Source organism: Nicotiana sylvestris, chromosome 6 (genome assembly GCF_000393655.2).
Source record: "Nicotiana sylvestris chromosome 6, ASM39365v2, whole genome shotgun sequence".
Taxonomy (NCBI): Eukaryota; Viridiplantae; Streptophyta; class Magnoliopsida; order Solanales; family Solanaceae; genus Nicotiana; species Nicotiana sylvestris.
Window position 1 is genome coordinate 44,388,324 of NC_091062.1, and position 22,083 is coordinate 44,410,406.

Below are 22,083 nucleotides of genomic sequence, written 5' to 3' on the forward strand. Positions count from 1 at the left end.
GCCTCATACTCGGCCTCATTGTTAGTCATATCGGGGCACCGTATGGACTGGCAAATTACTTCGCCTGTTGAGACTTCAAGTACGAGTCCCAGTCTAGATCCCGATGCATTAGATGCACCGTCGGTGTAGAGGACCCAGAGGTTGGGTTGCCCAGGGGAGGTGTGAAGCGCTTCCTGCTTGACCTCAGACAATATTTTGGCACTAAAGTCGGCGACGAAGTCAGCGAGTACCTGCGAATTTATCGTTGTCCGCGACTGATAGGTTATATCATGCTCGCTTAATTCTACGGCCCATTTCGCTAATCTTTCCGACAACTCGGGCTTATGTAAGATGCTTCTGAGGGGGAAAGTGGTCACCACCGATATAGGGTGACATTGAAAATATGGTCTAAACTTTCGTGAAGCTATGACCAACACTAGATCCAGTTTCTGGAGGTGGGGATACCTCATTTCGGCGTCAATCAAGGTTTTGCTGATATAATAAATCAGGGATTGCATACCTTTGTTTTCACGGACCAGAACTGCGCTTACCACGACTTCTGAAATGGCCAGGTAGATCATGAGGCGTTCACCAAGATCTGCCTTAGCGAGTAGTGGCGGTGAGGACAAATACGCTTTTAGTTTTCTCAGGGCCTCGATGCAATCTGAATTCCACTTGAGCCCGTTGTCTTTCTTCAGCACGTTGAAAAATTTATGGCATCTGTCGGATGACCGCGAGATGAACCTCGGCAGGGCGGCTATCCGACTCGTCAGTTGTTGTACCTATTTTTTGCTGGTCAGTATTTCGGGTATTCCTTCGATGGCTTTGATCTGGTATGGATTAACCTCGATGCCTCTTTGTAATACCAAGAAATCGAGGAATTTGTCTGAGGTTACGCCGAAGGCGCACTTTTCGGGATTTAACTTCATTCCATACCGCCTTAATATGCTGAAGGCCTCTGTAAGGTGGTCAATGTGGTCCTCTTTCCTTTTGGATTTGACCAACATATCATCGATGTAAACCTCCATCATCTTGCCGAGTTGGTCTTTAAACATTTTGGTGAACTACCTTTGGTATGTCGCTCCCGCATTCTTTAATCCGAATGGCATGACTCTGTAGCAGTACGTTCCCTAATGGGTAATGAAAGTGGTTTTTTCTTGGTCTTCCTCCTCCATGAGGATTTGGTTGTAACCGAGTAGGCATCCAAAAAGCTCAGTAGTTCGTGCCCTGCTGTTGCATCAATGAGTTGGTCAATATGGGGTAGTGCAAAAGAGTCTTTCGGGCATGCCTTGTTTAGGTCCATGAAATCAACGCACATCCGCCATTTCCCATTTTTTTTACCATGACCACATTTGCGACCCATTGGGGATATTTTGATTCTTTGATAGAACCGTTGATGAGTAGCTTATTAACTTCAACGCTGACGGTCTCATTGATTGCAGCATTGAACTTCCTCCTTATCTGTCGTATCGGCGAATGTAGTGGGTCGACGTTCAGCTTATACGTAGCAATATCATTCGAAATGCCCGGTATATCTGAATGGGAGAAGGCAAACATGTTTGCATTGTTAGTTAAGAATTTATGAAATATACCTGGTTCTGAGAGATTGTGTCCGATATAAGCCTTTTTTGTGTTGTCATTGCTATCTAGTTGGATGGGATCAAGATCTTCTATGGTCGACTCAGTGGCCGCTACGATGTCGGGATCCTTGATAACGTCTGTCTATGCGTCGGGTTTTGTTCCCGTCGTTATTAATTGTTATGCTTCCACATTTGCTCCCTTTAGTTGTTGGGTGTGCGCGCAATCCTTGGCAATGCGATAATATTCTTGTGCGGTGCGTTGTTCGCCCCTTATGCTGAATATTCCCCATAGAGTAGGAAACTTGATTACTTAATAGAGACTTGACGGGATGGCCCGCATGGCGTGTATCCACGATCGCCCTATGATGGCATTGTAGGTTGTGTCTTGGTCCATGATGTGAAACGTTGTTTCAAGGGTAACTCCTTCGGCTAGAACGGGTAGCACTATTTCTCCAGAAGTTTGCTCGACTGCATTATTAAAACCCATTAGTGTAATACAACGCGGTAATGTTTTATCTTTGAGCCCCATCTGTACGAGGACCCGAGGATGGATAATACACACGCTGCTTCCGTCGTCCACCATTATTCTTTTCACATTAGTATCCACAATACGTAAAGTAATAACTAGAGCATCGTAGTGAGGGAAAGACAAACCGTCGGTATCTGACTTATCGAAGACGATACTATCTTCGAGGTCATCATACCGTTCATGAGTGATTGACCGTTTGAGTTTGTGTGCAGTGGTGAATTTCACATAGTTGATTGTTGTCCCGTCACCCCCACCGATGATCATTTGTATGGTACAAGTAGGAGAGGGCGATTTTGGAGGTCCTTGGGGTTGCTCGCGTCCGCAGGCAAAGTTGGCTCGCCCTTGGCCTCTCATCAGTTCTCTTATGTGTCCCTGATTTAGCATTCTCACTACCTCCAACCGCAGACTTCTACAGTCCTTGATTTTATGACCCCGTTCCTGGTGAAATTCGCATAGGGCATTTGATTTTCGAGTACTTGGATCGGACTTCAGCTTTTGTGGCCATTGTACCTTCGTGCCGAGCTTCTCTAGCGCGTACACTATCTTTGAAGGAGAAACACAAAAATTGTGAGCAGATAAGAGCGGAGGCATACCTCTTTCGTTTTGCGGTGTCGCGGTATGCCGAGGAGGGCCATTCGTGTGATGCGGGGGATGTGGGATGGCTATTCTTATGTAGGGTTGATGTCTCTCTCGAACGAGATGGGGCCCCAACTGATCCCTTCGACCGTCATTACAATGATCCTTCCTTGTTTCTACTTGAACTGACGTCAGCCATTGGATCAGGCCATTGAGATCGTCCTCGTCGGCTCTTACCTCGACACAATAGGCGTTGTGGATTTCTTCCCAAGTGGTGGGATGGTATTTCATGAGCCTGCTTACTAGCTTTCTGGTTTCTCTCGACCTATTTCTGCTCAACCCATTCTGGAAGGCTGCTATTGCCATCCCTTCTGATACATTCAATAGGCTCATTCTCACCCTGTTAAACCAGGCTAGGAAGTCCCTAAGTCCCTCGCCAAGTGTCTGCCTAACGAAGAATATGTCATTTACCCTGGCTTCCGCCTTTTTAGACCCCGCATGAGTAGTGACAAACTTGTCCTCCATTTCTTTGAACGTTGCTATTGACCGTGCCAGTAGTTGTGAGTACCAGGTTAGGGCTCTCCCTGTTAGGGATTTGCCAAACTTTTTCAATAGCACTGATAGTACATGTTCTTTCGAAAGATCGTTTCCTTTTACCGTTGTGACGTAGTGAACGATATGTTCTTCTGGGTCTGTAGTACCCTCGTATATCTTCAGGTACAGTGGCATTTTGAAGGTTTTAGGAATGGAATGGGGGTTGCTTCCTCGTTGCATGGTTGCTCGATGAATCGACTAACGTCCCATTTCGGTAACAACTTTGGGGCACCTAGTATCTTATCGACCATATCTTGATGCTCCTTCATCTGGTCGCGGAGCGTCTTATTTTTGTTTTCCATTTCTTCTATTTTCTTTAGAATGGCTGCGAGTGCGTCACTACCTGCATCAACAGTGGTGCTCTGTTACCAGTTCGGGGGGCATCTTGTTCGCCGGTGGCTGTCGTGATTTTTACATGTACAATGTCCCTGTTATCCCTTTGGGTATGTTTATCAAGTATATTGTTCAGAGTGCTTGTTAGCCATTCTTCCAGTAGCCTTTTATCGCTGGTGGTGCTTCTTCCGTTATTGACGTGGAGGCTTCTTTTTCACACGAAGCAGTAACGCTTTCACGGGAGGAGGTGAAGCATTTCGCCTAGGCGTAATGCTTGGCATCACTTTTTCATTGTCCTCCCTATCATCTTCGTTGATGGTGTTCAAGCTGTTGGCAGCGACACCTGTTATCTTTTTCAACCTTGCATCTTCTTTCCCTGCCATTGTTAGTTGGTGCAAACGAAGAAAAGGTGTTTTTTCTATGATCTAAAAAGAACTATAGTTTTAACTGAAAAACTCCCCACAGATGGCGCCAAATTGTTTGTGCAGATAAATGCTAAACTAATTAGTGATAAATTAATAGGATGAATCTCAATTGAATTTAATAATCTCTAGATCAAAGGGAACTAAACTTTTGTATGATGAGTAGAGTTTATAAGCATTAAATAGTGAACTTAATATGCCATGATTGACAAGATGTGCAATATCATAAAAGTGTAATAAATGCTAGAAATAACAAGGATTGTAGTATATAAGAGTAGTCACCTAATGATTATATAATTAGGTGTTTCCTTTCTCTGGCGACGTGGAAAGGAAAGCAGTCAATATCTATGTGGGATCTTGAGATTTGTAGATAAATGATGAACAACATGTGCATGGATGAAATGAATAAGACAACTTTCTTGTATGTTCTTTTCTCAATCTTACAATATCTGTCAGTTCTCGAAAATAACCAATCCCCCTCTTGTTTACTATCTCCTCCTATTTATAAGGGACATTCCCCAAAAAACCCTAAAAAGTACAGCACAAAGAATATTCCAAAGGTATATTCTTCCTGTTTCTTTCTAAGTTTAGACTACCGAAACTACTTCATTTCAACCACTCGCCTTTGGTCATCATCCTTTACACAACGACCATTAGTCGCTGTATTGTAGTGACTTTGTCCCAAGCCTCACTTATCCGTTGCTGTGGTTGCCAAATTTAGACCAATACAATCCTTAGCGCTATTTTTGACATCCTCTGGGAGGGTGTCCTTAGCACTGATTATTTCACTGATCACAAGCTCTATGGAAAGCTCAATTAATAATCTCTAGATCGAGTATCTTTGAACTGTCAATACAATTTAATTGTTTTCATTTTCTTTTCAAATTCTATCTTGGATGGTTTGAAGTTTGGAATTAGCTTCCTTCTCTGCTCAAGATTAAGAAATTAGTGAGCTCTAATTTTGGGTTCCTGAATTGTTGTATCGTAGTCAACACACAAATCATAACAAATTTAGTGGCAGAAACCATTTCTCAGCAAGAAACGTGTTCAGTAAGTTCATCGCTTCGCCTGTTACTTAATAAAAATAAAGTACATCATATTGGTAAAGATAATATTGATGTACTATAACATTAAGGATCCAGAATATAAGAATTACTGTAGATAGACTTGGCAAAAAGTAGCTTCTTAAGTCTAAAGATAGAAGCAATGTATCGTTATTGTTCCTTGGAGATGACACAACAACTTCTAGTGTCTCAATTACAAACAGGGTGCTTGCTGGTGAGTGCTTCGAATGTAATAACAGGGTCAGAATAGTGTAAATAACAAGATCTTCATATTGGAAACCCAAGAAATGCACAGATTATAATTAGAGTCTGCCAATAAGATGGCCTCAGATTTCCATTTAGTAATGGTAAGAGACTTGGAGAATAAAATAAAAACTTTCGTTAATGTATGATGAAATTGATTATACCTTCAAAATATTGCTTCTTCTACATTTGTCATTTTGATACACACTCAACATATAATATCAGTATGTACATATGTGAAAAAGAATGGCTCACCACAAATTTTAACTATTTCTACACTAGTGTTCTACCGCAAGAATTTGGCACTTCTTACGAGTTTATAGTTTATAGTTTCTAGGGTTTGCGCTTAGAACCTAACTAGCACTAATCAAACACCTGTATGGGCAAAAAACTTCATATCGTATGTTGACTAGGTCAACGAAAACGAAATCTTTGGAGGCTGCTACATGTCGTCGATATGACATGTTAACTTGATTTCAAAAGGTCGACATCACGAGAAGATGGCAGATCGTCAACGAGGTCGAGGCAGTCAGATAAAGACGAAGATAAGGATGAGGACGAGCACCCCTCTTCGGCGTACAGTAACGGCCAGTTCCAGGATTTATATTCCCTAGAGAATATTTTAGTGAATATTAGTTGTACTATCTCAGGTTTTGTGCCCCATGTACCCTTATAAATAGGAAGATATATAGTTATATAAAGGGATTGAACATTTTTGTAAAGAACAATATTGACATTCTCTGAAGATTCTCTCTTTATCGTATACATACAAAATCTTCCTTTTACACATTTATCCGTCTTGTCTTCCCCGATTCAAGAAGAATTAGAATATTCAAAGGCTTATCATTATCCACCATAGTGAGAAGGGTGACTTTTATTCAATTATTTACTTAAATTCCATTTATTGTCATATATTGTTCTTTTTCATATTCTTGAATTATTTATTACTCCTTTATTGCTCTAAGATATTGCTACCCTATAAAACAAGTGCTGCATTTTTCATAGACACACTAGATCTATCATTTGGACATTAGTATTGACTTAGACTAACCTTTTTCATTATAAATTTAAATGTATAAAAACCTAGATCTAAATTTTGGGTTATATATTTTGGCGCCGTTTGTGGGGATTTCTTAGTTAAGTTTTTACTTTCCATTTCAGATCTGTAACTCTTGTGGTTTGCTAACCTAACGTGCTGTAAGCTATCTTATCTCTCCGTGTATACAAAAACTTCATTGCATGTAACCAAGGAAATGGGACAAAAGCGACAGACAATGCCCCGCTCAACCTCATGAGGGCTATTAACGAAGGGTATGGCACCAAAGATGAGGAGGTGACCCCCACGGCATCCCCCATATTAGGGAAGTCACCTACACCCTTCTGTAGCATAACTAAACCAAATGGAAAGGGGACTTTCATGTCCACAAGAGAGGGAGCACCACCCGCCATGAAAAAGTTCCTCAAAGGTTGGTTAACTGACACTTTGGCCAGTATGATGAGCAAACAAGTCCCATGAACGACCATAGGGACCGTGAGGATCCATGCAGCAGAGAACAGGAACGAACGAGATGACCGACCAAACCCTCCTACTTTAGGTAACACTCATACAATTGTTGACAATGCAAATAACAACTAGAGAACGAGAACAAGGCGCTCAAGGAATAGATGAAGGAGCACCATGAACGGGTAGACAAGATACCAGGTGCACCCAAATTGTTACCAAAAGAGACGCTGACAGGTTTGTGGAACAGCCACATCAAGAGGAAGCGACTCCTTATGCCATACCAAAAACTATCAAGATGCCCATATATCCCCGAATCTATAATGGGATGATCGATCCCGAGGATCATGTAACTCACTATATCATAACCGTAAAAGGAAACGACCTCACCAAAGAGCAAGTTTCCCCCATATTGCTGAAGAAATTTGGCAAAACCCTTTCGGGAGTGGCGTTGACATGGTATTCATTGCTGGCAGCTCATTCCATAGAAACATTTGAAGAGATGGCCGACAAGTTCGTAACTAGACATGCCGGGCCCAAGAAAGTTGAGACAAGGGTGAATGACATCTTCACCGTCAAGCAATCCCCCGGGGAGGGAATGAGAGACTTTATTGCCCAATTCGACAAGGTGAGGATGACTTTACCAAACATCGTCGAAGGAATGGTCGTGGCAGACTTTCAAAATAGGTTGAACAGAAAAGGCTCGAAGGCGACCAGAAAACTATTGAGCCGATTGATGAAGCATCCACATCCCACCTGGGACAATATACATAATGCCTACTGTGTCGAGGTCAAGGAAGATGACGAAGACCTCAACAGGCCAACCTGACTACTCATCTTGGTACAATCCGAACCTAGAAGGAACGCAAGGGCAATGCAAGGAGAGATTTTCCAATATCAAGACCAGGCAGAGAGCGGCATCAACCCTACATTAGGGCGCCCGTCCCCAACTTTCGCCACGAAGACGGACCCTCCAGGCAGAGACAAGCCACTCACAAAGACGATCGAGGTATGTGATGTAGGCTATAATTACGTATTTTTGTCGCTTATTACGCTCTAATTCACTGCACTTTAATTGTGTTTGAACTTTAATCGTTAGTATTTTGTACTTATTGTGTGTTTTATACCTTGTAGGAGTGATTCCGAGCTATGTAAATATTGTGGAGCTAATTCAAGTTATTTGGAGCTCTGAAGTTTGAGTAAAAGCCCAAGGGATTAAGCCTGGATCATGTTCGGGGGTCGAGGACCAAGTCTGGATGTCAAAATGTAATATTTGAGCCGTACTCTGAGAAATTTGCACTAGTGCGACACAGGGTGCGAGGCAATAATGTATCTTTGCTGCCTGTTGAATTTTTAAGCTTCCTGAAGATCTCCAATAGCGTGGGGCCATGGCGCGTCTCCCCATGCAGCACACCTGTGTATTTTTTATAGAGTAATTTTGCTATTTCGGCTAGGAGAAGGTGTTTTCATCTAGGCCCGACCCTACTTGGTATAAATACATGGAAAAATATTATTTTTTGGACTTTTGACATATTTTAGACCTAAGGAAGCTAGGGAGGAGTTGGAGGAGTAAAAGCACAAGGATTTCATCATTCCTTCCTCACTCAAGACCCGAGTTTGGATTGAATGTATGTTTTCTTATCATTCTATTATATTTGTGATTAATTCTCCATGTCTATGGAGTAGTTCCTTATTAGGGTTTGGAGGATTTGGTGTATTGATATTTGTTTGTGGATTATAACTCTAGTTTTATGTATTGAAGCATTTTTGGATAATTTAATTGTTGCATCTATATTCACTTGTCTATGTAATCGAGAGAGGCATAAATTGTAATATTCTTGCATTATATTGTTGGTTGAGTTCATTAATTCTTCTTAGTAATCGAAACAGGCTAGTTGAATCATTGATTAAACCTAGTTAAGAGGATAATCGAGAGAGGATCTCCAAAAGACCAATCCACTACGCATTCTTGCATATCTTCACCTAGCTTAAATTGGTCATCTTGTGAGGTTGAGACTTAATCGAGATAAGAGTTTCTACTAAATGTTTGAACAAATAATTGAGTGAATTCGAGTGACTCACTTGAACATTAGAAGTGAATTATCTAGAGTTAGATCCCAAACAATTTTCTTGCACCTATCCTATCAAACTTCTCCCTTTGATAACCTTCTTTGCTTATTCCTTGTTTCAATTGTCACTAGTCAATAGTTTAAATTCTTAGTTGATTTTAGTTAGAAGTATGATAATTCTCAAATGTTGATCATCTTGGATAGCAATCAAACTAGAAACTGTGAAATACTATTTAACTCCAACCCATGTGGATACGATATTATACTATACTATATTTAATTAACGAGCATAATTTTAAGTGGTTCTTTGCGCTCATCAAATTTTGGCGTTGTTGTCGGCGATTGACAATCAATAGTGTTTGAAATAGTTGTAGTGCTAATTCAATAACTTTTTATTTTTATTTTATTTTTCCCTTTTTACGGTTGGTGTTCTTTGACTGTGCGCATGCTATAGGTTAAGAGTGGTGCATGACTCGAGATTCTAGGAAGGAAGTGCTACCATATGAACCAGAGGTAGAAAAACAACTACGACAGTTGAGGAAAGAAAGAAATATCACCGAGAGTTTAGAGAAGGTCGGGAAATCCTCAACCGAAGAAACTTTGGCTGGAGACAATGATGATAATGTAGATTTGGCTGCAAGAGAGGTAACCCAACAACGAGAAAAACCTGCATGGGATGTTGAGGAAGCAGCTATTAGATATGCACATATTATCTATGAAGAAGAGAGGGCTCGTAGAATTGCTCAGAATCAACCCTTGGCTGCAGACCAATTCAAAAATATAGCTCCCGGAGCTGGGAGATCATTTGGTGACTATGCTAGAAGGGTCTACAACCAAGGATTATCAAGTGTGAGACCACCTCCAATTGCAGCTAACAATTTCGAGTTGAATCAAGGGTTGCTTCAAACTCTTCAAAACTGCTGTGTCTTCAGAGGGAAGATGAACGAAGATCCAAACAACCATCTAATGGACTTCGAGGAGATTATGAACACCTTTCAATACTATGGGGTGTCACAAGATGCAGTTTACTTAAGGGCATTCCCCTTCACACTCAAAGATGATGCAAAGCAATGGCTTCGAAGCTTGCCTATTAGATCTATTAGAATATGGGATGAGATAACCAGAAAATGTCTTGATAAATATTTCTCATCAGCTAAGAGGAGAAAGTTTAGAATAGAAATCCATAACAGAAAGAGACTGAAACTGTGTTTGAAGCATGGGAGAGGTTTAAGGAGATAATGCAAAAGTGTCAACATAGTGGAATGAACTCTGGATGCAACTCCAGGACTTTTGGGATGGATTGACACCGGCTTCATATAGAACTTTGAGCAATGCAGCTGGAGGCCCATTGATAAAGAAGACTCTAAAGAAGATAGTTACAAATCTTGATGAGTTGTCTGAAGATGCAAATCAGTGGCCCTATGAGAGTGCTAAAAGAAGATGATCAACTCGTGTTCACCAAGTTGATGCTAATGCTTCTGTGCAGGTACAACTTGATGCTACGGCTAAAGAAATACGAAAGCTAATATTAGCCACCATACAGAGTTAACCTCATGCAGCATGTGACATATGTGGAAGATGACACCTTACTCATGAGTGTCAAGCCTCAACTGAGGAAGTAAATATTGTGGGAAATTAAAACTTTAATGCAATGGGTCAGAAGCACCTCAGTTTTTCATGGAGTTCATATGGGTGAACTGCAAATGCATAGAAACAAAACAATCCTAGACTCAGGGACAAGGAGCTTCGGTCTTCTAAAATCATCAGAGGCAACAATATCAGCCTCAACAGCCCATTCAGTCTGGCATGGAAGATCTCATGAAGGCCTTCATTCTCAAAAATGATGAGAGGCTTGAAGCTCATAGCTCAGCCATCAAAGAACTGGGCACGGTTTATCGAAACTTGGAAAGACATGTTAGGCAGTTAGCTACAATATTATCTTAGAGAGTTCCTGGTACTCTTCCTGCTGATACAGAGAGAAACCCCAAAGAAACTATGAATGCTATAACCTTGAGAAGTGGGCAAGTGTTGAAAGATCCTACCCAGTCCAAAAAGATGTGGAACTTGAAAAAGAAAGTAGGGAGCAGCTGAAATTGATGTTGATAAGAAGAAGAAAATTAAGAAGGGAGCTGAGAAAAAGAAGAAAGAAGAGAATTCGGGAAGGGAGGAACCTGAGGAGAGCAAGTATATGCCTGTTTTACCTTTTCTGCAAAAGCTATATAGAGAAAAGCTAGACAAGTAGTTTGAGAGATTTCTGGATATGCTGAAATAGGATAATGTAAACTTACCATTCACAGAAGTGCTCTCACAAAAGCCAGCTTATGCCAAATTCTTGAAGAAGATCCTGACAAAGAAGAGAGATAGAGGAGACCTTAGCGGCCAAGGTCACAGAGCATTGCAGTGCGATCTTGCAAAACAAACTCCCACAAAAGTGTGGAGATCCAGGGAGTTTTACTATACTATGCTCTTTGGGTACTATTAATTTTGGTAAGTCTTTATGTGATTCTGGTGCCTTGATTAACTTAATGCCCTTGTCTATTTAAAGGAAACTAGAGAATGAGATTGGAGAGATAAGGTCAGTACCAATATCCTTGCAGCTAGCAGACCAAACAACTCTAATACCCAAGGGGATAGTTGAAGATGTCTTAGTTCGGGCGGATAAGTTTGTATCTCCTATAGATTTTATACTAGTGAGGATGGAGGATAATAAGGAGGTCTCCCTCATCCTAGGAAGACTATTCTTAGAAACGGGTAGATCAATATTAGATATACACGATAGAAAACTCATACTTAGAGTGGGTTAGGAGACTGTAACTTTCAAGATGGATGTAGAAACAGGGGCACAAAAGGAGAAACCAGCTGTAAGTGTTGAGTGGAAAGTGAAGGGCTTGAAAGTGAAGGCTGCAGTGAAAGATAAGTGTGGGATATACCCCAAGAAGGCTGAGAAGAAGCTGTCGGCATGGATGTGTGCATTAGTCCTGGCGTGAGGAATAGAGCTCGATTTCGACTCAGACCCCTACTAGATATTCAGGGAAGTTTCCTTTACCTTATATTTTTTAATTGTGTGTCATGGAGACATGCCACAACTTAAAGTGTGGGGTGGGGGATATATTTTATGTATGTACGTATATTAGTTTTAGTTTTTTTTTTGTTAGTTATAGTAGTTAGAGATAGAAAAAATTAGAAAAACTAAAAATTTAATTTTTTTGATTTTCCCGACAATGGATATCATCGACATGTTTCTTGAGGGATTAAAGTCGAAGGAAAAAGACAAAAAGATTTTATTTTGTTATGTAGTGTAACAAGTCCCCCTTGGTTTTTCTTTGTGCCGCGGTTCTTTTTCAAGAATTTTATTTGAACAGGGTGTAGTTAGTTTTTTTAGGAGTAGTAAACCTTGTGCTATGATTTGAATTGAAGGCAATATCTCTTGACTTTATTATACCTTGAGAATAGTAAGTTCTTTGGTTGTGATGCTTGGGCTCAGTTTTTGATTCTTGTATAAGCACCGTAGATTGTATGATCTTAACTTTGCTTAACTGCTTTGACTAGAGTATCTTGATGAGTCCAATCCTGAGTGAGTTGTGTGCCATGTGTGTGTGAAGTTTTGTGTATTCTGTGCATTACATTTGATATCTAGAACTTGCCTTGTATGTTTGCAAAGCGAAATAGTAGTTTTATTTAGTCTTGGAAGTGATATAGGAATTTCTTTGTTGAGCTAGATATATGTCTTACCCACCTAATTATTTTGTATCTTAGTTAACTCCTTTGAGCCTGTAATCCTATTTTCTTGATAACCACATTACAAGCCTTACCCATTTATTTGAATTGACCATCTATTTGAACCTTGTACCTTTCATGAGCACTTGAATTTGTTATGAACTTTGTAAAAGTTTAAGTGAAGGGTGGTTGGTTTGGCTTTTGAGTGGAACTAATGAAATACGAATAAAGGTGCACTTTTTTGAAAAAGTGAGAGCCACTTGAGTTGAATAAGAAAAGAAAAAAAATATAGTTGTATGATTGTGCTAATCTTCCTTAATAAGTGGCATCTCTTGATGTAATTGTGCTTAAAGAAGTAGGTAGTTAATGTATATGGATGTGAAGGTGGAGTTATGGTTTGACATAAGTGTGGGGTTTTGAACGGTTAATTGTATGTATTAAAGTACTTGGGAAGGTGTAGTCACTCTTATATCTAAATATATCCTATCCACCCCACAAAATATTAAATCTCTACTTGATCCTTGACTAAATGAGCTCAATTAGTAGAGTAGTACACTACGGTCAAGCTTATGGTTCATCTTTTGTGGTGTATGAATGTTTTCTGAGAGTGAGTGAATTCTTTCTATCTTGAGTTCCTAATTATTCTTAACTTATATTGTATGTGAAACTACTCTCTATTGTTGTGTAAAAGCATTTGATTCATGAAGGAAAAGTAATGTCATTTACCTCTATGTTAGATTAAGTGATCGAGTTGTGAATAATGCGTGGTACTTGTGAGTCAAATCTTGAGGCAAGGGTGTTACACTATTGTGCTTAGTCTATTTTAAATATTCTTGGTGTGATGAGTTAGGAGAGTTGTTTGAAAAGGTCGTGTTTATATAAAGTTAATTTGATTGCTCGAGGACGAGCAATGTTCTAAGTGTGGGGTGTTGATGGTAGACTATAATTACGTACTTTAGTCACTTATTACTCTCTATTTCACTGCACTTTAATTGTGTTTGAGCTTTAATCGTTAGTGTTTTGTACTTATTGTATGTTTTATGCCTTATAGGAATGATTCCGAGCTATATAGATGTTGTGGAGCTAATTCAAGCTATTTGGAGCTTTGAAGTCTGAGTGAAATCCCAAGGGATTAAGTTGGATTGTATTCGGGGGTCGAGGACCAAGTATGGACGTCAAAATAAAAGATTTGAGCCGTACTCTGAGAAATTTGTACTAGTGCGACGTAGGGTGCGAGGCAACAGTTTATTTTTGCTGCCTGTTGAATTGTTGAGCTTCCTGAAGATCTCCACTAGCATGGGGCATGGCGTGTCGCCCCATGCGAGCGCCTGTGTATTTTTTATAGAGTAATTTTCCTATTTCGGCTAGGAGAAGGTGTTTTCGTCTGGGCCCGATCCTACTTGGTATAAATACATGGAAAACATTATTTTCTAGACTTTTGACATATTTTAGACCTAAGGAAGCTAAGGAGGAGTTGGAGGAGAAAAAGCACAAGGATTTCATCTTTCCTTCCTCACTCATGACCCAATTTTGGATTGAATTTATTTTTTCTTATCATTCTATTATATTTGTGATTAATTTCTCCATGTCTATGGAGTAGTTCCTTATTAGAGTTTGATGTATTTGGTGTATTGATATTTTTTTGTGGATTATAACTCTAGTTTTATGTATTGAAGCGTTTTGGATGATTTAATTGTTGCATCTATATTCACTTGTTCATGTAATCGAGAGAGGCATAACTTGTGATATTCTTGCATTATATTGTTGGTTGAGTTCATTAATTCTTCTTAGTAATCGAAATAGGCTAGTTGAATCATTGATTAAATCTAGTTAGGAGGATAATCGAGAGAGGTTCTTCAAAAGACCAATCCGCTACGCATTCTTGCATATCTTCACCGAGCTTAAATTGGTACATCCTGTGAGGTTGAGACTTAATCGAGAGAGGAGTTTCTACTAAATGTTTGAATGAATAATTGAGTGATTTTGAGAGACTCACTTGAACATTAGAAGTTAATTATCTAGAGTTAGATCCCAAACAATTATCTTGCACCAATCCTATCAAAACCTTATCTTCTCCATTGATAACTTATTTACTTATTCCTTGTTTCAATTGTCACTAGTCAATAGTTTAGATTCTTAGTTAATTTTAGTTTGAAATCAGATAATTCTCAATTGTTGATCATCTTGGATAACAATCAAACTAGAAACTATGAAAATACTATTTAACTTCAATCCCTGTGGATACGATATAATACTATATTTGATTAATGAGCATAATTTTAAGTGGTGTTTTGTGCTCGTCAGTATGCCCCTTATTGTTTGCTTATAATTTTTGTGTATCACCCAAATAGGTGGTCTACACACTCGAGAAGCTTATAACGAAGGTGAAGTGGCCACCAAAGATGAGGTCCGACCCAAAAACTAGGTAGTCCGACGCCTTTTGCGAGTTCCACCAAATCCTCCCTCACCAACTTGCATGATCAACATGATCATTGGTGGAAGTGATGACGCCTCCGCCAATGGCATCAAATTTATCACCACTCACAAATTAAAATGATCAATCACCCACGAATGATATGATGACCCCGAAGAAAGTATCATCTTCGATGAGTTAGATACCGACGATTTGACTTTCCCTCACAATGATGAACTTGTCATTACTTTATGAATTTTAGATATTAATGTTAGGAGAAATATGATAGACGACGGAATCAGAGCGTGAATCATCCATCCTCGAGTCCTCATACAGATGCGACTTGAGGATAAGGTAGTGTTGCGCTACGTTACACTAACCAGTTTTAACAATGTAGTTGAGCGAACTTCCGGTGAGATCACGTTTCCCGTCCTCGCCGGTGGGGTGACTCTGGAGACCATATTCCATATCATGTATTAGGACACTGCATACAATGCCATCGTAGGACGACCATGGATATATCCCATGAGAGTAGTCCCCTCCAGCTTGTACCAAGTGATTAAATTACCAACCCCATGGGGAATATTCAGCATACGGGGGGAACAACGCACATCCCGGGAATGTTATCGGATTGCCCTGGATGGCACAACAACCCAACAAAAGAAAGAAAAGGAAAAGGAAGCATAGCAATCAACAGGGTCGAGGTCCCTGCAGGTCAAATCCATGGATACCATTACGGACCCAGAAGTAGTCGAAGCTGCATGATCGACCATGGATGATCTCAATCCCGTCCGGCTAGATCACAGAGACCATAGAAAAAAAGGCCTACATCGGTTGCAAAATCTGAGACCCAGGTAAATTTAGTCAATTTTTAATAGCTAACGCAAATTTGTTTGCCTTTAGTCATGCAGATATTCCTGGCATCTCCAAGGAAATAGTTGCGCACAAGCTAAACGTCAACCCCTTCTACTCCCCAATAAGGCAGGTCCAATGCAAGTTCAACCCCACCATCACCGAGACCTTCCACGAGGAGGTAGAAAAATTATTAGCCAATGGATCTATTAGGGAATTAAAATACCCCATGTGGATTGCCAACGTGGTAATGGTCAAAACGAAGAATGGAAAATGGAGGATATTTATGGACTTCACCAATCTAAACAAAGCCCGCCCCTAGGATTCATTCCCGTTGTCACACATCAATCAGCTCATCAGTGCGATAGCAGGAGATGAGTTGATAAGTTTTCTTACGCCTACTTGGGCTATAATCAGATACTCATGGAGGAAGATGACCAAGAGAAAACTGCGTTCATCACGCACAGAGGAATGTACTGCTATAGGGTCATGCCATTTGGGTTGAAGAACGTGGGATCCACCTATCAAAGGCTGGTCACGAAGATGTTCAAGAACCAGCTTGACAAAACCATGGAGGTGTACATCAATGACATGTAGGTCAAATCCTTGAGGGCCGAGGATCACATCGACCATTTAAAGGAAACATTTAAAATATTAAGAAAATACGGGATAAACTGAACCCCGAGAAATGCGTGTTCGGCGTAACTTAGGGTGAGTGTTTGGGCTTCTTGGTATCGCAGGGAGGGATTGAGGTCAACCCAGATAAGATTAAGGCCATCGACGGGATATCAGAACATCTAACCACCAAGAAACAAGTCCAGAGACTGAGGGGTCGAATTGCCGCCCTATCTAGATTCATCTCGAGGTCATCTGATAGGTGTCACAAGTTCTTCAGCCGACTCAAAAAGGACAGCGACCTCGAATGGACGCCTGAATGCATACAAACATTGAAAGAGCTCTAGGAATATCTGTCATCACCACCTTTGCTCTCAAAGACCGAGCCTAGAGAGAATCTCCTCGTCTACCTCGTTGTTTTAGAAGTAGCGGTAAATGCAGTCCTAGTCCTAAAAGACAAAGGTACATATTCTCCAATTTATTATATCAGTAAAACACTTATCGACGCCGAGTAAAAACATTATTGCATCGAGAAACGGACCCGGGCGTTTGCCATAGATTCACGAAAGCATAGGCCATTCTTCCAGTGCCATCCAACCTCAATCATCACCACATTTCCTTTACGAAGCATATTGCACAAACCCGAGCTGTCGGGAGATAGCCAAGTGGGCGATCAAAATAAGTGAGCATGACATCGCTTATGAGTCTTGCACAGCAATAAAGTCGCAAGTGCTCCACGACTTCATCGCAGACTTTAGTGCTAAAATGATGCCCGAGTCTGAGAAAGAAGCCACTCAAGCTTCTCACCATATGCAGGACCTTTGGGTCCTAAACATCGATGGCGCATCAAACGCCTACGGGTCCAGACTAGGACTCGTACTCGAAGTTCCCACCGGTGACATCGTTCGCCAATCAATAATATGCCTAGATATAACTAAAAACGAGGTCAAGTATGAGGCAATAATTGCAGGACTAAGACTAGCACTCGAATATGAGGCGAGGCATGTGAAGCTACATTGCGATTCTCAGCTCATCGTCAACCAAGTTAGTTGGACTTTCCAAATAAAAGAGCAAAGTTTGTAGAAATACCAGACCAAGATATGAAAATTGCTACTCAAATTCGACAAATGCCAGCTCGATCAGATCCCACGAGCTCAGAACGTTGAGGTGGATGACCTCACTAAACTAGCCGCCACCACCAAAAACATAACTCCTGGATAAGAGTGTGGTACATCTCCTTAGCTCGTCATTAGGCCACATCAAGGTAAAATCTATAAACTTAACTCGGGACTGGTGCAATTTCATTATAAACTATTTGTAGGATGGTACCCTCCCACATGACAAAAATGAAGTCAGGAAGCTGAGAGTGCAAGCTGCTAGATACAACCTCCTTTATAGCGACCTATACAAGAGAACACACAATGGCCCCCTATCAAAATATTTGGGCCAAAATCAAACCCAACGCGTTCTCGAGGAAGTCCATGAAGGCCATTGCGGTAGCCATTTCGGTGATCGAGCACTAGTCAGGTGCCTCATACGGGCTGGATATTATTGGCCCACCATGAAGAAAAATGCCCTGGAATTCATAAAGAAATGCGAGGAGTGTCAAAAATACGCCCTAGTAATCCACCAAGCATGCGAACACCTCCACTCCGTCATCTCTCCATGGCCATTCATTAAGTGGGGGATGGACATCGTGGGACCGCTACTGCCAGGACGAGATGGTGTTAAATTCCTTTTTAGTTTTAACTAACTATTTCTCTAAATGGGTGGAAGCAGGCGCATTCTCCCAAGTTCGCGAGCAAGAGGTAATTGCCTTTATAAGAAAAAACAACATCTGCCGATTCGGCCTACCTAAAGAAATAAGTTGCGACAATGGACCCCAGTTCGAGCGAAGAAAAACCATTGAGTTTATCGAAAAATGGCACATCAAAAGGATACTTTCAACTCCTTACCACCTAGCCGACAATGGGTAAGCAGAGTCCTCCAACAAGTCTATCTTAAACATCATGAAGAAGAAACTCAAAGAGGCGAAGGGACTGTGGCCAGAAATACTCTTAGAAGTATTCTGGGCGCACACAACAACCTTAAAAACTAGCATAGGAGAAACACTTACTCTCTAGTCTACAGAACGGAAGCGGTCATACCAGTCAAAGTTGGAGAACCAAGCCTAAGATACTCCAATGAAAGCAACATCGGCAATGACGAGAATATGAGACAAGACCTCGATGAGGTTGAAGAGCGAAGAGATATGGCATACATAAGAGTGGTCGCGCAGAAACAACAAATAGAATGCTACTACAAAAAAAGGGCCAAGGTACGATTACTCAAGATCAAGGACTACGTGCTTAAAGCTAAGACCCAAGCAGGAAGAGATCCGCGAGAAGGCAAATTAGGATCCAATTGGCACGGACCATACAAAATCATAGGCAAGGTAGACAAAGGATCATTCCAACTGGAGACTATTGAAGGGAAGCTCCTACCGAACAACTAGAACATAAGCCACCTCAAGTACTTCAACTTTTGAAGAACGAATGTCCCGTAAGTCATACTCTTTTTTCCTCACTTGAGTGTCCCAACAGGTTTTCTCAAGGAGGTTTTTGACGAGGAGATGACAGAATATCTTGAGTTGGAGTACGCGAGAACAGACACATTTTCATTGCCCGACTCCTCAAAATTCTTGAAGTTGAACAATGAAGGGACTAGATATATTGGGACTGGGACTAAAATGCTAATCAGTACCCAAAACTTGTAATTTTCTAAAAAATTAGCCTCAAGGTGAAATAATGTAATCAACGCAATGATGTCGAAATGAATGAGATACCCGTTCATTGAAACTACTCTCCTAAAAGATATATTTGACCAAACTCGAATAACTCCTATCGGCCCTCGGCCTCGACTTAATGAAAAGGTATGTTCGACCAGTTCGAACAACTCCAATCGGCCCTCGACCTCAACTTAATGAAAGGGTGCATTCGTTCCAATTTGAGTAGACACCTATCGGCCTCTGCCCACGACTTAACGAAAGGGTATGTTCGACTAATTCGAACAAACACCTATCATCCCCTAGCCATAACTTAACTAAAAGGTGCGTTCGACCAGCTCGAATAACTCCTATTGGCCCTCAGCCACAACTTAAACAAAAAGATACGTTCAACCAGCTGGAACAAAACCTATCGGCCCTCGACTTTGACCTAACTAAAAGGTGTATTCGACTAGCTCGAGCAACTCTTATCGAACCTCAGCCTCGACTTAAATAAATGGCGCATTCGATCAGCTCGAAAAAAATTTTCTTGGCCTTTAGCCACGACTCAACTTAGAAACACGTTAGAAGACGCACAAGCAAAAAACACAAGTGTAAAAATGAAACATACATAGATAAGAAAGGTACATAAAAATCAAAATAAAAACAACACTGATTGATAGAAAGTCTTTACAAAGGCATTCAACGACATCAACAAAAAGTACAGTACAAGAAAAACAAAAGGAGGCAGAACATCTAGTGGTCATCACCAGCTTGGTCTCCGCCATCTCTTCTATCCTCTCCTAGATTGTAGGTAGAGTCACGCCATTCACTATCCTCAAGCTGGATAAAGCCCCCTTCATCATCATCCTCAGCATCAGGTTGAGGCGTAGCCTCTTCCATGGTCGTCTCAAAGACAAAGCCCATCTGATTTAGCTCATGAATCATATCTATTTGGGCTTTGACAAAGATCCACTCCTCATACTTCTCTTGAGGAATGGAAGGAAACTTGGAGGCGTGAGACGTGAAGGGCCATTTAAGAAACCGAGCATTCTCGCCCTCAACAGTGGAAACTCGCTCAAGTTACTCAGAGTTCTCCTTCTCCAACTCGCCAATTCTCTCCTCGAGCCTGGCCTCCCTAGCTTCTACTGCCGACTGAACACTATCTCGGTCAGCATGAAGGGTCCTGTTCTCCAATTCTAGAATAGCGACCTTCTCTTGAATGTCCGATCAGGATGACTCTGCCTCCTCGAATATCTATTACTTTTCAGCAACCTCTCCCCTAAGCGCATCCATCTCGAACTGACATCTTACTAATCGCCATGCAACTGATATGTGTGGCTTTGAAGGTCATGACATTGGGCCTCCACGCCCCTATTCAGTTCGAGCTCCTCCTCTTTCCTCTTCAGTTCCCCCTCAAAAGAATTGAATTGCTCCACAGACGCGAGCAATTCCTCGTCTCTTTTCCTCAACTCCTCCTTCAGGGCAGGCATATGGCCCCCCTTGCGGAACCGCCTATCGACAGCCTTATACTTTTCGCGGAACTCCACGTATTTCGTATGCACCTTGCGATAGATCTTTTTTCTTTTCTTCTCCCTCCACACACTCTCATTCTCCAAGATAAAAGTCTACAAAGATAAGAAAATAATATTTGGAAAGCGAATGAAGAAGAGAGAATGGAAAAAGGGAGTTTACCCTGTGTGGAAGGACAATAATGCTCCTAGATAGGGTGTTGTCGCACAACTCCCAGAGAGTTTTATGTTCAGCTTTAGAACAGAGGGGACCGAAGGCATGGACCCCGCCCTCGGTACCTTTTGAACAAATCACGATTCACTATAATCATGATAATCCTCGACCGCCCGTCTACTCTAACCTCAATCTGAGTCATTCCTCTTTCGATCATCTTGAGATCCTCAGGATCGAGGTCGGAGTCAGATTTATTGCCAACAGACTCAACCTACTCATCCTTCTGATCGGCAGGTATCAAGTTTTTCCATTTGCCAACACGGGAATCTTATTGAAATGGCCCAAAAGATGAGGCTTCCTCGCGTCTAGGATGAACGAAACCTTCACCAGAGGCATCCACAGTGGTCGCCTCCTCTTCAAGTCGAAAATGTACGTCTGCATCAATATCCTCCAACTTAGACACCTCAGGGGCCACCCCAACATCCTCCCCAACGAATATTGTTGCAGTCTCATGCACCACGATTTCTCCTCCCAATAAGTCAACGGTTGCAGGTATGCCATCTCCCACATCTACGTCCTTCCTTTTACGAGGCCTTAAATTTGCATCATGCGTAGAAGCCTCATCATCCTCAACATGAAGGGGGGCAGGGAGGGGACGGGCACGACAACCAAGATAGAGGTGGGGGTAGAAGATATAACGACCCTTCTTTTCCTAAAGGAAGGCGTAAGAGCCACGCTCCTTATTGAAAAAGAGCCTTGAAGAATAAAATAAATTAAAAGAGAGATGAGCGCTATAAAATGGACGGGTGTAAACATGCCACCATCGAATGAACAATATTACCTTTCGGATAGAGGCCTGCTTGTACTTTTTCCAAAAGCTCGACCAACCATGGATCCCCACAGTGAAGGAAAGAACTTGTCTAACCCAGTTAGCGAGATGCGTCACCAACTAGAGAGGTCGAGCAGTAGCTACAAAACGAAAAAGGTTGTCACGAACTAGAAGTACAAAACTACGTGGAAATGCACAAATGAGAATGAACACTTACGAATGTGGTTCTAGGCCTCAGGGAAATCTGCGGCATCAGTCACGAAATCCTCGATCTTGACAAAGAAGAAGTCAAGACAAAATTGTCGACTACCTTTGTCATCTATTTTTACCACCAAGCA

General features: G+C 41.3%; 1 protein-coding gene across 1 annotated transcript; it reads right to left on the reverse strand.

Moving 5' to 3' along the window:
- Window positions 1–1,869: 1,869 nt before the first annotated feature.
- LOC138870540 (uncharacterized) lies at window positions 1,870–3,393 on the reverse strand. Its single transcript, XM_070148355.1, has one exon. The coding sequence runs from the start codon at window positions 3,391–3,393 to the stop codon at window positions 1,870–1,872; it is 1,524 nt and encodes a 507-aa protein (XP_070004456.1).
- Between the last annotated feature and the right edge of the window lie 18,690 nt (window positions 3,394–22,083).

Excerpts from the sequence above, each read along its gene's own strand:
- LOC138870540 (XM_070148355.1), bottom strand. The coding sequence starts at position 3,393 with ATGCCACTGTACCTGAAGATATACGAGGGTACTACAGACCCAGAAGAA.